Source organism: Choloepus didactylus, chromosome 6 (assembly GCF_015220235.1).
Source record: "Choloepus didactylus isolate mChoDid1 chromosome 6, mChoDid1.pri, whole genome shotgun sequence".
Classification (NCBI taxonomy): domain Eukaryota; kingdom Metazoa; phylum Chordata; class Mammalia; order Pilosa; family Megalonychidae; genus Choloepus; species Choloepus didactylus.
In genome coordinates this window covers 154,804,509-154,819,287 of record NC_051312.1, presented here as the reverse complement: position 1 = coordinate 154,819,287, position 14,779 = coordinate 154,804,509, and the positions used below count along the sequence as shown (strand labels likewise).

At 53.9% G+C, this 14,779-nt stretch overlaps 1 protein-coding gene across 1 annotated transcript in view; it reads right to left on the bottom strand.

Annotated features, from left to right (window-relative positions):
• Positions 1-824: 824 nt before the first annotated feature.
• LOC119538818 (beta-galactosidase-1-like protein 2) overlaps positions 825-14,779 on the bottom strand; it is a 53,390-nt gene continuing 39,435 nt past the window's right edge. Inside the window, exons 8-19 of the mRNA XM_037842012.1 lie at positions 12,880-12,950; positions 9,748-9,832; positions 8,349-8,486; positions 7,763-7,843; positions 7,237-7,343; positions 6,381-6,521; positions 6,049-6,120; positions 5,703-5,781; positions 3,307-3,394; positions 2,885-2,996; positions 2,446-2,562; positions 825-1,888 (exon numbers count right to left, since the gene is read on the bottom strand). Of these exons, the coding sequence (XP_037697940.1) occupies positions 1,802-1,888; positions 2,446-2,562; positions 2,885-2,996; positions 3,307-3,394; positions 5,703-5,781; positions 6,049-6,120; positions 6,381-6,521; positions 7,237-7,343; positions 7,763-7,843; positions 8,349-8,486; positions 9,748-9,832; positions 12,880-12,950 (1,178 nt within the window). The 3' untranslated portion in view covers positions 825-1,801. The remainder of the gene's footprint in view (positions 1,889-2,445; positions 2,563-2,884; positions 2,997-3,306; positions 3,395-5,702; positions 5,782-6,048; positions 6,121-6,380; positions 6,522-7,236; positions 7,344-7,762; positions 7,844-8,348; positions 8,487-9,747; positions 9,833-12,879; positions 12,951-14,779) is intronic.

The following is a 14,779-nucleotide window of genomic DNA, read 5'->3' as shown; positions in this document are numbered from 1 at the left end:
TACATACAGCCTCGCAGACACACAAACATCTGCAAAGCCAGGTGTGCTTACGCTGCTTCCACCCCGGCCATGCCCAGGTAGCCCTGGTCTCATCTCGTCTGTAGCTCTGGACCTTCCACCCCAGGCCAGTGCAGAAGAGCTGGTGAGTGTGAGCGAAACTGGGGAGTTTGTCCCCTTCCTCCTCCCCCACCACCATTGTCCAAGACCCTCCCTTGAGCTGACAATAAGCTCCACTTCTCTGCCGTAAGACAGACACTTGGGCCGGCCCTCACTGTGGCTCTTTGATCCAGTTCAGCCCACACACCAGTGCAGACTCCCTTCCGCAGCAAATGGCAGGCTGCGAGCTGTCAGAGTCTATGACCCTCAGGGCCCACAAGCCCCCAACCCATCTTCTATTAAACTCCTGGTAGCATGGTCCTGGGCTCGGTCTCTTACTTGACTTTGAGTACCACTGACGATAACCTGCTTTTGGCAATAGAATCTGATGCAGTTGTGAAGAACAAGTCCGCCACTGGGCTAACTCATACGGAGAGTTCCTGGCTGCCCAGCCGATGCCCTGCCCCCTGTCCAAGGACCCAGAATGAATCTGTATTTGGCCTCCCCTTCTTCAGGGCTGCTTCCAGCCCACACGGACGTTTCAAAGGGGATCCAGGCTAGAAGGGGGTGACAAGAAGCCAGGGACAGGGAACACCCACTCCCGGGGTCCAGTCAGTTTCTGGAAACAGGCAGCAGTTGGGTCAGGTGGCTGACCCCAAACGGCCTTCACCTTTGCTGATGGTGGGCACCTGGGTGAGATCAAAGGCATTTCACCAGAGAGGGCTGCATTAAGCTCCATTGCTTTATTGCTATTCAGAACAGCAAACCTGAACCAAATCACAGAACTCGCTCTCCAGTGCAAGCGCCTAAAATTTGGAACATGGAGACAGCTGTGAAAGGAGGCCACCCCTTCTCCCTAGCTGCTTGGTTACAGCTGGCAGAAGGAGGAGGGAGGGGCAGGAGGGCTCGGCCTGCGGCCTCTGCAGCCACACTGACATTCCCGGGTGCCTGCCCACCATTACTAGGGCCGGGCCTTCTTCCCCTCTCCTCCCTGGAATTTATGTCTCATTTATCCTCACTGGACAAAACTGGAAATAGTTTCTAATTCAGGAACATGTGTAGCTGGGTGTTTCTGCTTCTCTAGGCTTTGGTTTGTCGTCCCATCAAATGGGGACAAAACAGAGAAAACTGTGTGTGCCTCTGGAGCAGAGCTTCCTCGGAATCCCAGAGGATGGGTTGGATTTGGGAAGAAAGAACAAAGCCAACATGGGTGTGATGCCCTCCCCTTTCCTACCTCCTACAAATGGTCCTAAACTCACTACTTCAGAAACAAAAGGGGCCCTGAGGGCCGGGCAAAGCCTGGTTGGGATGGTTTGGTGAGAGCAGCACAGGTGTCTCCAGCAGACTGAAGACTGGCTCCCCATGTGGGGATCAGGCCTGACTGCCGGCAGGCCCCACTCCTGAGGGCCCCAGCTATTCATCCCCAACAGGGAAGGCAGGAAAGGAGCCATCAGCCCTGGGAGTGTCCTCCCCACCTCACCCTCTTTCATTAGTTGTCCCGGGTATGGGGTCCTGAAAGGAGGATGTGGGTGGACGTGGAGCCACGAGGTTCCCTGAGGTTGCTACATAAGGAACTTCTCCTGCCACTAGAGGGCATAATGGAGCACCTGCCAGACCCTGGGATCCACCAGGAGGCGGGTGGGCATTCGCCCTCCTCACTCCCGACCTGGAGGGGCTGGGCAGCCAGGAGATGGCGCAGGGCTGCTCAGTCAATGTACTGCTGCCGGCCCAGGTTGGGGATCTCCATGGACTGTATCACAGGGCCTGCCATGTTCTCCTCAAAAACGATGACCTGGGGAGGGAGAGGGCAGGTGTGATGGCAGCCAGCGTGTGCCCTGAAGTCGGGCGAGGGGCCTCGGGGGATGGCCAGGGGGAGCCTGGACGCTGAGGGGCTGGAAGGGAAGGGTGTGGGCCCCCAACTACAAGGAGTCAGGAGAGGGCATTCGGCTCCCCTGAGGGAGAGCGAGGAGAGGCTGAGACTCTCTCCCCTGCCCTCTCCCTGGCCCCAACCAGTCCTAACAGCTCCCCAGAGGGAGCCTGTACCCAGAGGAGCACCTGACGCCAGAGAGGGCAGAGGTGAGCAGGGGCTGGACCAAGTGGACTGAACTTCCTATCCGAGGGATTTCCCCTGAATGTCATTCCCAAAGGAACAGCCCCACATTTAGAAATGCATCCCCTTGTCACACTTAGACCAGGGAGAGAAGCTGCCTCTCTCTTGTCCTGGAAGCGGTGGGGAGAGGCTGCAGTGTAGAAGCATCCAGGGTCCCTGATAGGGGTACCCCCAAGTCTAAAGGAAAGCACCAGAAGGAGTCATGGGGGCAGAGCACAGGCGGCTGGGCCTGTTCCTACCTGGTTGATTCCTTTCTTCAACCAGACACCGGGGAGGTAGAGGGTTTTCTGGGGCCCAATGTTCCAGTAGCGTCCAAGGTTCTGGCCATTGATGAATACAACCCCCTTCTCCCAGCCCTTCAGGCAGAAGAAGGGGTATCGGTCCACCATGAGAGCCACCAAAAATAAAGTCACACCAGAAGACAGAGACTCAGTTAGACATAAGCACACGTTCTCTTGGCTGCCAAGATCCCGAGGGACCAGTGCTTCTGACAGGTGGAGGGTTAACAGGTGGGTCGTTCCCCACTCCCGGGGGCCCCGAGCTCAGACTGCGGGGAGGATCCCGGACCCTGAGAAGCAGCTCCTCGACCCAGGAGCCCTAGCAGAGGGCTCATGTAGAGACAGGGACTCGGATCCCCTGTGGGGAAACCAGAAGGGCAGGGAAGGGCAGCTGACTCACCTCCAGCTTCAGGAAGGTGTCCAAAGGAGAGGGGCCAGCCATCAAGACACCCAAGAAGAAAGCCGGGAACGTAGGTTCATTGGGGACAGAATCCCAGTTGTCGAGGCTGAACCTAAAAGTGAAATGTGTAGTCCCAGGCTGGCACCTAACACCAGAGACACGCTCCTGCCATCCAAGGTCCTCAGGTCACTTCCTGCCGTTGCAGCCAGACCCAGGAACGCAGCAGGTCATGTGACGGAAGCATCCCCCATCTGAGACAACCGGCTTCCGGGGGCCTGGCACTGCCCCTGACCTGGGCCAGGCACATTGGCTGGCTCCTGGGTCTGATTACACACCCGTAGGAGCAGAGGGTGCGGGAGCCTTCCTGATTCTTCATGGTACATCTGCAAGCCCACCCACTCTGGCCCAGGGCAGGTGCCCACCTCTGAAAAAACTTCTCTTTCATATCCAGGCTATACATTCTGAATTTTTTCAGGGCAGAACCATTCAGATAGAGGTTTCCGATGAGACCTGCCGGAAGGAAGACACAGACAATGAGCAAGGCCACAGGTGGTGGGGAGGACGACCCGGCTATGGCCAGGGCCGTACGTGGGAAGTTTCTGGGAAGTTGAAGTGAGACTTCTCCTGGAGTATACGCTGCTTACAGAGCCATTCACTTGGCAGCACACCTCCTCTAGCAACCCCAAGGGGGCAGGAACGAGCCACACCAGTTCTGCCAGGCCCAGACACCCGGTGACCCGTGAGAGGGAATCGGCAGAGGCAGAAAACAGGGCTGAGATGGCGTCAGGGAGGGGGTCAGGGTGGCGAGAGGGAAGGAGATGGAAGTTCCCTTTGGGGGACTGACGACTCCAAGTCAGAAGAGAACACAGCCAGAAGGGTGGGTGATCAGAAGTCACAGGGGTTGTGGGTATGACCGAGGTTACAGATATTTCCTAAAAGTGTGTCAACTGTGAGCAGACGGCAGTACTTGGGTGTCCAAGACTGAAGAACTGAGCACACTTGAGCAGCGATTACCTAGGGCCTCTGGGAAGGGGCTGGCTCTGCGGGCCCAGAGCGGCTCCCAGGGACATCCTCACAGAGACGACTGTCTTGTTCACGCAAGTGAGGTGACGCCAGCAGGGATGTGGACAGGCTGGGAATTTGATAGGCTTCATGGGGCCTGAAGACTCTCTAATCGTAGGTACAGGTGCGTGTGGTGGATACACTTCTGGACAGAATGTCTGTGACCATAAAACACGGCATTGGGATGCAGCGGACAGGAATTCCCCAGGGAGGGGCCAAGGCACACCTTGACCAAGGACTGGGAAGCCAAGTCTTGGAATGAGACGTGCTGGGAGTCCTGCCACCCAACAGGACAGCAAAGCAAGTGGAGCTCAGCCTGGAGAGGGAGCTCCCTGCGGGAAGACATGAGGCCCCAGGGAAATACTGGGGAACTATTAGGGAAAGGGAAGGTGGGCCTGAATAGTGCTGAAGTAACCAGGAGGCTCCAATGGAAGGGTCAAGATCCCCAGGATCCCGAAGCCCCCATAGCAGGGCGGTATTGCTTCCCTCACAGGGGACAGAAGGCTCTCAAGAACCTTTTTCGACTGTGCTAGAATTTTTACAGAAGAAGAGATGTACTAGTTTCATAAGCAAAAATGGCAATTACCTTAGAAGGAGCTGGGAGGACATGATCAGTTTTTTGGCCATGTAAATGAGTCTCTATGACATCTCACACTTCTCCAAACAGGTCCCCAAGACCACTCCTCATTCTAATAGCCACCTGCGACTCCACGTAACTCCCCTGTGACACCACCTCTGTCATCCATCCTCACTCCGTGGGCCTCCACGACCCTCCTCACTCCATGGTTCTCCCTGACTCCTCACTCCACGGGACTCCCTGAATCCTCACTCCATGGGTCTCCACGACCCTCCTCACTCCACAGGACTCCCTGAATCCTCACTCAATAGGCTTCCAAAAGCCTCCTCTCTCCATGAGCCTCCCTGAATCCTCAACCCACAGGCCTCCACAACCCTCCTCACTCCACAGGCCTCCCTGACTCCTCGCTCCATTGGCCCCCACGATCCTCCTCACTTCATGGGCCTCCATGACCCTCCTCACTCCACAGGCCTCCCTGACTCCTCACTCCATGTGCCTCCACCACCCTCGTCTCTCAACTGGCCTCCCTGACTCTTCACTCCATGGGCCTCCATGACCCTCCACCTTTCAAGGGACTCCTCAATCCACAGGCCTCCATGAACCTCCTCACTCCACAGGCCACCACGAACCTTCTCACTCCACAGCCTCCCTGTCTACTCACTCCATGTGCTTCCACGACCCTCATCTCTTAACCAGCCTCCCTGACTCCTCACTCCAAGTGCCTCAACAACCCTGGTCTCTCCACTGGCCTCCCTGAGTCCTCACTCCATGAGTGTCCACAACCCTCCTAACTCCATGGGACTTCATGATTCGTCACACCATGGGACTCCACAACCTTTCTCACTCCATGGGCCTCTATGACTTGCCTTACCCCATGGGCCGCCCTGACTCCTCACTCCATGAGCTTCCCTGACTCCTCACTCCATGGGCCTCCATGACCCTCACTCCAAGGGCCTCCCTGACTCCTCACTCCACGGGCCACCACGACCTTTCTCAATTCATAGCCTCCCTGACCCGTCACTCCATGGGCCTCTATGACCCTCCTCACTACATGGGCCTCCATGACCCTCCTCAATCCATGGGCCTCCCTGGCCTGCTGATCTGCTGATATGGAGAAGGGATAGCCCCACATGTACTGAACACTGGCAAGCTTCTCCTGGCATGTGTGCTATGACCCACCTTTGTGCTGGGCATCGATATTTTCTCCGTAGTTGACTCGCCCACGATTCTCCACCAAGATCCTCAGCACGGTGTAACCCTGCCAGGAACACAGTGGCATGAGGACCGCCTTATTACCTCACCATACGATCACAAGTGCCACTCAGGGCTTTGCTTCTGGAGCCCTGGTTCCTCCCTGAGCTCTCCAAATGGGAGAGGAAGCGTCCCAGCCATCAGAGAGCAACAGTCCGCCCCTATCTGAAACCTGCAGTTTCGCAGTTAAGGAGCCTCCTCTCTTCCAGTTTGACTCCCACAAACTGGCTCAGAATACGCTGGTGCTGTCACCCAGCTTTCTAGGAGAACACACCTGGATCAAGGGGACAACAATCTCCTCATTTTTGTAGTCCAGGAATCCTATGGAAACGGTGTTCACAAATACCTGCCAAAAAGAACAGGTAGAAAGCTCCCATGAGTCAGTAGGAGGGGAAGGGAGAGAGGGGTCTCTGCTCTGCCTAGGAAGAGAAAGAGCCCCTTGAGAGGGCTTCACGGGCCGTATGACAGCTGGAAAGCCCTGCCCACCTGACCACGAGGGGCCCATGATTACACGCTGGTAACAGCGGGATGCATGGGCTCACCCCGATCAGATTCTGAGGGGAGAGTCAGGGGACATCTGGAGGAACCAAGCAAAGGCACTCCTACCTGTCCCCGGTCGCGCACCCGACCACTGAGGACACCAGAGGAGGTGATGGTGGTCTCATACAACGTGTACCCAAAGGCCTGTCCGTTTCCCTCGTTCACCGGCAGGTTCTCCATGTTGACTGGATTTTCAGCCATGATGGGCTAGACAGCGAAGAGGCACAGGAGAGGGGCAGGGGCCAGACAGAGGAGAAAGACAGCAAAGGTATGTGAGCCTCTGGCAAGTGTGGGCTAGCAGAAGGTCCTCACCTGGGGGCCCAGCACACCATAGGTGGGGGGTGGGAAGGTGGGGGACTCATGGCAGGTGTGGGAATGCTGACGCTTTTCTTCATTTTGACTTCTTTTCACATGACATAAACCCAAGACTTCATGTGCAAAGCCAATCCAGCCAATTGACTGTCCAAGCTCCAAAACTCTGATTTTGACTTCTCCTTACATTGAACCTACAGATCTCCAGCTCACAAGGATAAGTGGGTGCTAAAGTGGCATATGCAATCACAAATAACAGCAAAATGAGTCCCTGAAATCTGGCAGAGTTTTAACTTTTTTAAGCCCTGTCACTTCTGCAGCTCAGCAGCCCTGAGTAGCACACCCACCTCCAGCTAAAGGCACAAAGCCCGGGGCTGTGTGTTCTCCTGCCCCCTCACCCTCCTCATCTGCCCTGGATGAGGGGGGCTCCAGCCACTGAGGCTGAAGGAAGGGAATGCCTGCTGTGGGACTTGGCTGTTCTTCCCTGAGTGCTCAAGCTGGAGAACAGACCTCAAAGCTACCATGAGTTGGCATCCCTCCCATGCAGCAATCCCCCCGCCTGGAGGGTGTCTTGCTCCCTGCCCAGTGCCCCCTGCCCTTCAGTCCTCACCTCTCCCACGTACTTGAGGGCATCCCACAGGGACACGTAGAAAGTTGGCATCACTGGCTCATATGCGGTCTTGAGAAGAAGACCAGGTGGGGGAGGCAGGGGAGCACCTGCAACATAAAGAGACTAAAGAACCCAAAAGAATCACCACCTCCTCCAGCTTCCCCAGTCCCGGCTTCTATCAGTGGACTCAATGTGCTGCTTTATCCGAGAGCAAGAGGGCAGGTCTATTCTCAGGACATGTCTAGAACCCTGGGAAGGGTATGCATGGGAGCAGGGGGTGAGCGGAGACTTTTCATAACCCCCAGCGTCTCAACACCTGTAAATACAAAGGAGAAGATGGCAGGACATGAACCATGATGGACGTGCTTGGTCTTTTAAGCATTTTTGTCCTTGTCTAGAATCTCTGTGTGATCTGCACACAGATGAACTGGGGTTGAGGTGAGGGAATGAGGACGCATCTCCTTAGAGGTCTCACAGTAAAACCAAGGGCCTCCGTTGGTGCTGAAGTCTGCTGTTTGCTGGGTACCTGACAAGGAGCTGAAGAAGTCTCGGAGCTTGAAGTACTTGGCTGTGTAATCCCCAGCCTCCGACAGCACAGCGTCGTAGTCTGCAAGATGCCCAGGGACCCGTCATTCATGTCCCCAAGACAGCAGAAAGAGAAGGGACAAACTGGGGTAGGCAGCAGGGGCTTCATCCCAGCAGCCTTGAAGAGGAAACACTTGTGGCCTGAGCCGTGGTGTCAACAAGGAGAGAACGCCTCTGCCTGTGATCCCAGCATGCCTGTGTTTCTAGCTGTGGGGGGATAAAATGGGGCATCCTTCCTACCTTCTGAGGACTCCTACTCGAAAAGGGGCAGGGGTCACACCACTGTAAGGGCCTGAGTCAGGGAAAGGCCGCCCTGCACCTTCCAGCAGGGCCTCAGCCCACTTCCTGGTGCACTTCCAGCAGGGGGAGGAGTTAAGGACACCTTGTCTGGCTCCTACTGCTCAGAAGTTCTGGGTCACCATCCTGACAAAACCGCTACCTGCCCTAGGAGCTACCGAGACAGATGAATAAAAGACTCCCCGAATGTCCCGGCGGGCCAGGGAGGGGCGGGCTTGGGGAGTACTTGCCATAGCTGGTGATGTCGGACTTATACTCATCGTAATGCAGGGCCCCGTTAATGAAACCAAAGTTGGTGCCTCCATGGAACATGTAGAGGTTGATGGAGAAGCCAGCATCAATGATGGCCGACACTGTTTTTAAAACCTCTATGGGAGGGGAGAGGAAGGAGTTTGAGACAAGCCAGAAGGCCCTTTGGAACTCAGCCTGCTCAGTCCCTCCTCAAACTCAATTCATCGCTCTGTCCTTCAGTTTTCACTATAACCCAGTGGCAGATAAGGAGGGGGGAGGAGGGGAGGAGGCGGGGAAGGGGCTAGCACCTGAGCCTCCAGGGCCTGGGTCTTCACACTCTCTTTCCCTCAGTCACAGCTCCATGGGGAACTTGCAGCAGGCTGCCCTTCCCCTCCCAGCCAGCACCTTTCTCACCCAGTGCAATACAAAAGGACAGGATTTACAACCAGAAATATAACTGACCGCCTTCCCAAGCCTACCTTTATCAGAAAATGAGCTAATCTCATGAAAAGATAGTATCAGAAGAGGAAATATAGATGGATAAAAAGCAAGCATATCTTAAAACCTCGCTGGTAATCAAAGAAATGCCAACTAAACAATCATTTCTCAGATTGGCAAATACTAAATAATTTTAATACTCAGTGTTGATGAATCTGGGTACTTTCCTTCAATATGGATGAGTGAAAACTGCTACACTCTTTCTGGAGGACAGTCTAATAAATCTATATCAGAATTGCACTGATCAAGCATGTATATTTCTAGGAACTTATAGGGAAATAATATGACATCTATGCAAAAATGGATGTTCACGGACGGTCACTGAAATGTCACTTAAGCTACCAAAACAAACAAACAAAAAAAACACTGCAAATTACCCAAGTGTTCATCAATTAGACTAAAAAAGAGGTGAGTCACCAGTTCAATGGAGTTCTTTGCATTCTTTTAAACAACGTGTATCTTTATTTAACAGTACATTACATTTAATGGTATATTAACCACTGTCCATAATATAGCATTAGCTGACACAGCAGGTTTCACAGAGAGAGACCCTATTTATGTACAAACCATCTCCAGCTCCCTGTAGATACAGATGAAGTGTGAGAGATGTTCTCTCTGGGCTCGAATTTTTCTCTTTATACTTTTTCTGCATTTTGTGAATGTTTGCAGTAGGCATGAATTAGTTTTCTAATCAGAGGAAAAAAGCAACATTAAAACCCCTACATTCACTTCAGGTGTTGACAGAAAAGGCTTTGGGATAGTGAGAGCTATTCATTACACGCAGATAACCCCAGAAGCCTTGTACCCTGCACATAACTTCCACCAATTTGCAGCTTATTTGAAACATTCTTGTTCCTTGGCTCGACCTGCACTCTGGATATAGGAAGGCAAGGCACTCACCGGAAGAATCTAGGATGTGGTGCGGGTCCCCCCACGAGTCAAACCATCCTGTCCAGTACTCCATCACCATCTTGGGCTGAACACCCTGGGCACAAGAAAACTGGGAGTTAGATGGGGGCTGACGACAGAGAAGGATCGGAGCCCTTCCTGGGGCAGGTGGCAGAGGAGGGGGTGAATTCCAGGCCCCATCCTCCCAACTCTTCCCTGGTTGCAGACCGCTTGCCTTCGAGGCCAATGAAGACAGAACACAGGTGAGGGCCAGAGACCTCCACAACCCCTGCCCACAGGTATGGCTCCCACACCTGTGGAGTAAGGTGGATGTGTAGACTCTGGAGGCTTAACATGGTTTAATGTTGCCTGTGATGCCAGCACGGAAACACTGGTGCCTGTTCAAACTGCATCTTCCATAGGATCCATCAGCTGCTCCAGGAGCCTTCTCCAAGCTTTACCCACCCACTCTGGGGAAGGAGATGTCAGATGCAGGGTGACTCAGTATATGAGGGGCACACCACGGACACAGGTCCCTCAGCTGCCACCTCCCCTTAGCCAGGAAAGCCAGAGGGCTGCAAACATGGCGGGTCCCTCTTACAGGTCCAGCTTAGGTGAATTCAGTTGTGCAAAACCAGGCCAGAAGACAGTACCTTACAGCACAGCCGTTCAGAGCACAGGCTCTGCAGCCAGGATGCCCGGCTTCATGCCATGGCCAGGGCATTCAATATATCTTAAAGAATTTCCAAATACTGACCTACTTTGGGACCTGACTGTGCCAAGGTGGCCAAAATCATCACCAAGACCACATCTGACTCTTCCCTGTCTCCAAGAAGCTCCTGGTGGAGAGGTGCAAGGACCAATGAATCCTCCAGAACTTCAGGAACTGTGACAAATGCCCTGACTCCCTGACTCGGTGACAATTTAGCAAGCACCTTCTGTTACTGAGGGCCTTATATTTAGAGGGCCACACAACAAAGTCCAAGTGAACAGATCCAGCATGACAGGGCAGATGTACAGTCTACTTAGTTGGTGGTATCAGCCTCACCTCCATAAATGCCGGAGAAGTTACAGTAATCTTTTAAGAAAACAGGTGGTTTGGTTCTCTGAACAAGCTGTTTACACTCCATGAAGGGGACAGGCTGTACTCCTTAAAAGTCACTAAAAGGGGGAATTAGAGTCTCAGCCCCACTCTCTGTAGTCTCCAGTGCCAGGAGCAGATTCCAGGGCCGGAGATGCCGGGGCCAAGGGTAGGGGTGCCCCCCAGGGCCCAGGTCACTGCACTCCACAATTAAGAGTGGAAGTCAGGGATCAGCCAGACGTGCTGTCCTCCCTCGGCCACCACTTACTGGGCAAGCGCAGTTCCTTCAGCCACTCTAACTGTGAAACAGTGATAATCTGGCATAGCCCATGTGCCTACAGGGAGGATTAAATGAGATAAGGCATACAAGGCACCTAGCACACAGAGCCTGGCACACAGGGAGTGCTCAAATATACTAATATCCACATCACATCACGTCGTCACAGATGAGGGAGGCGTTCTGGCTACTCGAAAGCTGAGCAAAGATGGTGCCTAGAGCATCGTCCATTCTAGGGAGCCCTTGCATAAATAAGCAGGCGTCCAAGACTCCTTCCCAGAAAACTGTCTGGTGTGCCCCAGAAAGCTTTGTGCTGAGGACAGGAAAGGCATTGTAGCAGCGCCGCTCTGTCAACAGGCGGCGGGACGTGGAGTGGCACAGGAGGGGCTGCTTCTGCTTCTCCAAAATATAAGCGAAGGAGATGACATGAAGCGCTGTCTCACCTCAGCTACTGTCTTCAGTGCTTCCCAAATATGACCTCATTAAATCCTCACAGAGACCCATGCACAGGGACTATCCCCCCCCACCCCCCCACCCCCTCCCACACACACACCCTTGCTGAGTAGAGAGGAGCAGAGATGTTAAGCAAATGGCCCAAGGACCCCCAGGGGAGAGGCAGAGTGAGTGGGTGGGGGGCTCACTGCACCCCATGGGTCTCTGTGACAGCACTGTGCACAATTCTGCTTAGCTACTCGTGCACTTGTTTACTTCACATTTCTCTATCCAAGTAGATTATAAACCCCTGAGGGCAGAAACCCCATCGTCTTCGCCGCTGCAGTATAACAGGACCTTGTCTGGTTCCAGAACAGAGTAAGCACCCGGTGAATGTTAGAGGGGAAGGACAGCACGGGGAGGGGGGCAGGAGTTACGAGTCCAAGACCTGCCTAAGAGAAGCCAGCCTGGCCTGGGCACCCCTCCCGGCCACCGCCTCCTCCCTTAAGCCTTCTCTGACAGCTCCTGCAGCCCTTTCTGTTCCCTCCCCCTCCCCTCCTGTGCACTGCCACAGAGATTCCACATGGATGTGTCTCGCGGCATGAACTCTGCTCTAAAAACGGTGCAGACATTCCAGCAGGGCCCCTCTGGGGCTGGCGGTGGTGGTGTGGACGTTCACCACTCCCACCCCCCACCCCTGCCAGGAAGACAGGAGGATGACAGCCCCTGGACGGGCTCTGGGGGCTGCAGATGCCTTGGCCCAGACCACATCCATCTCCGCAGGAGAGAGACATGGATGTGGAAGAAAGGAAACCAACCCCCAAAAGATTTAGCTGTGAATTCCCATCTGTCTGGAAGATGCTGCCATGCATCCAGATGACACAGCCTCTCCTGTCTCACTGAGGAGAGTCATCTTTCTTACACCTGAGTGGCCTTACAAGTCAAAGTCAGACACGTGCAGGGCTGGAGGTGTTTCTCCCCGCAGTCCCTGGGGACGGAACAGAGCCACCTGGGTTAGCTGAGTCCACAAGTCTACTCAGAGGCCTTTGTGAGTGGGTTGTCCCTGGAGTTTCAGAGGTGCAGAGTCAGCCTGCACAGCAACCCCTCAAAGCACTTCTGAGCAGCTTCCCTTGCCAGGGGTCCGGCACATGGGCACAGGCGATGGGAAGGGAGCTGAGTACCACAGGGCAGCTGCAAGCTAAAAGGCTGCAGGACCCAGAAGTCCCTCCCTCCAGTTTTTCTGGGGCCCCGAGCATGGCTGAGGGCATTCCAAAGAACTGCAGCCTCCTGACAAAGAGGCTCAGTTTCATGTGGTAGGAACTGCTGCCCTCATGTTGAGCAGGGCTAGACTCACCTGGGCATGCAGGAGAAAACTGGTCAGTAACTGTAGCTCCTGTTGCGACTGTAAGTTGATGGTAGCCAGCACTGGAGAGGGAAGGGGGAAGGAGAAAGAAAATGTTGTCTCACAGCCAGGAAGAATCTGAATTACCCCAGACCCTTCTCTATCCACCGGCACGAGGAACAAACTGACCCTGACCTTGCCCCCATCTCCAACTGGATGCGACAACTCGACATCGGCAGATTTAGCACATGCCGTTTGGAGACCCCAACGCCCAGCACAGACTGCACAGGGTGGTCACTCCCGGAAACTCTCAATTCACTGTCGTTTTCGCAACATGAGTGTGCATTTCTGTTTGTTGTTCTTTTGCAGACTGAACACATTCACAAAACTTGATGCCATGGACTTCTTGGTCTACGCCAGCTTGAGATTTGACTACTAATTCCTGGCCTGATTGCTCTCTGTCTTGACAGTCAGTGTCACAGGCCCCAGCCTTGGCCTGAGCGCCAGTGGGCCCAGGGATGTTGGAAGACAGATGGAGCCGGTCTGGCTACCCAGATGCTCCTATAGGCGTCATGTGGAGAAGTGATTATCAGGGATTGGAAACAAGCAATAGCTGAAGCTCAGGCAGGTTGTAAGCACACCCAGTAAGCAGTGGAGCAGGGGTGCCACCCCAGGCCCATGTGCCCATGTGACAACGAGCCCACTGTCCTGTGGCTGCACAGCCCCCCAACCCACCTTCACAAGGTGAAGGAGCCGCACACCAATGGCTACGAGTCTGCACTCAGTCACCGTCTTCACACCTACAGTGGGAAACTTCTCAAAGACAGAGGCCCAGCTGAAACTAATCAAGCAGATCCTCAAAAGTCAACAGGGTCCCACAGCCAAGTGAAAACATGCATCTTTCTCCAAACCTGCCTGACACCCCGTTAAAAGAAAAGAAGGCAAAGGTACAAGGTCACAGGGAACGAGAACGGGTGAGGGGACACCTAGCAGAGATGAGATTTCGAGAGATTCTCGGCAGATGGAGGAATGGTGGAGGGTGGGAAATGGCCCAGGAGAGTGGAGGAAGTTGCAGCCAACTCCCTGCCTTTGCTCAAGCCTCGCCCCCTATGTGGCCCCCACCAGAGAGGACAGGAAGTGGCCGGGTGACCAGGCCAAGCCTCTGCCCCACCCTGCCACATCCCCCCGAGGGTGACACCAGGCACGGCAGAGTGTGGGAATGAGTCATAGGAAGAAGGACTAGAAAAGGGGAGTCGGGGCATTCTGAACAGTGGGGTTCCTGCCCATCCCTGCTGCCTGCTCGCAGAGCACCTGCAGCAAGAGACCAAGGGGCCCATCTCGGGGGAAGCACAACAGCCCTAAGGATGATATCTCCAAATACTAGCATGTGGGGTCCCTCACTGAAACAGCCCACCACAGCCAGTCGCTGCCCAAAGCACAACATGCCATCTCCTCACACACAAAGCTCCCAGGTAGCTTCTCAGTGTCCCTTTCTTAGACACAACTGCTCCATTAAGAGTCACATAATTGAGAAAATCCCCTCACAGGGAAGATGGAGAATGGAGCAAAAATAACCAGTAAAAGGAACATATAAAATGTTAAAAAATATATATTCTGAGAGAGATACAAAAAGATCATATGCATTAAAATGTGCTATGAGAAAAGAAATGAATTCAAGATTTATGGTATGCTCTATGATCCAAGAAATGACAGAAGGATTGGAAGATAAAGTTGAGGAAACCACCCAGAAAGCAGAACTAAAGGGCAAAGAGGCAGAAAATAGAAAAGACCAATCCATATGAGAGTCCAGTAGGCAAACAGGATTGACCAAAAATCAGAGAAAAAGAGGGGAGGAGCTACAGAGAAAGCCAGTGACAGAATTTCCACCACAGGTGGACACGACTTTTCAGTG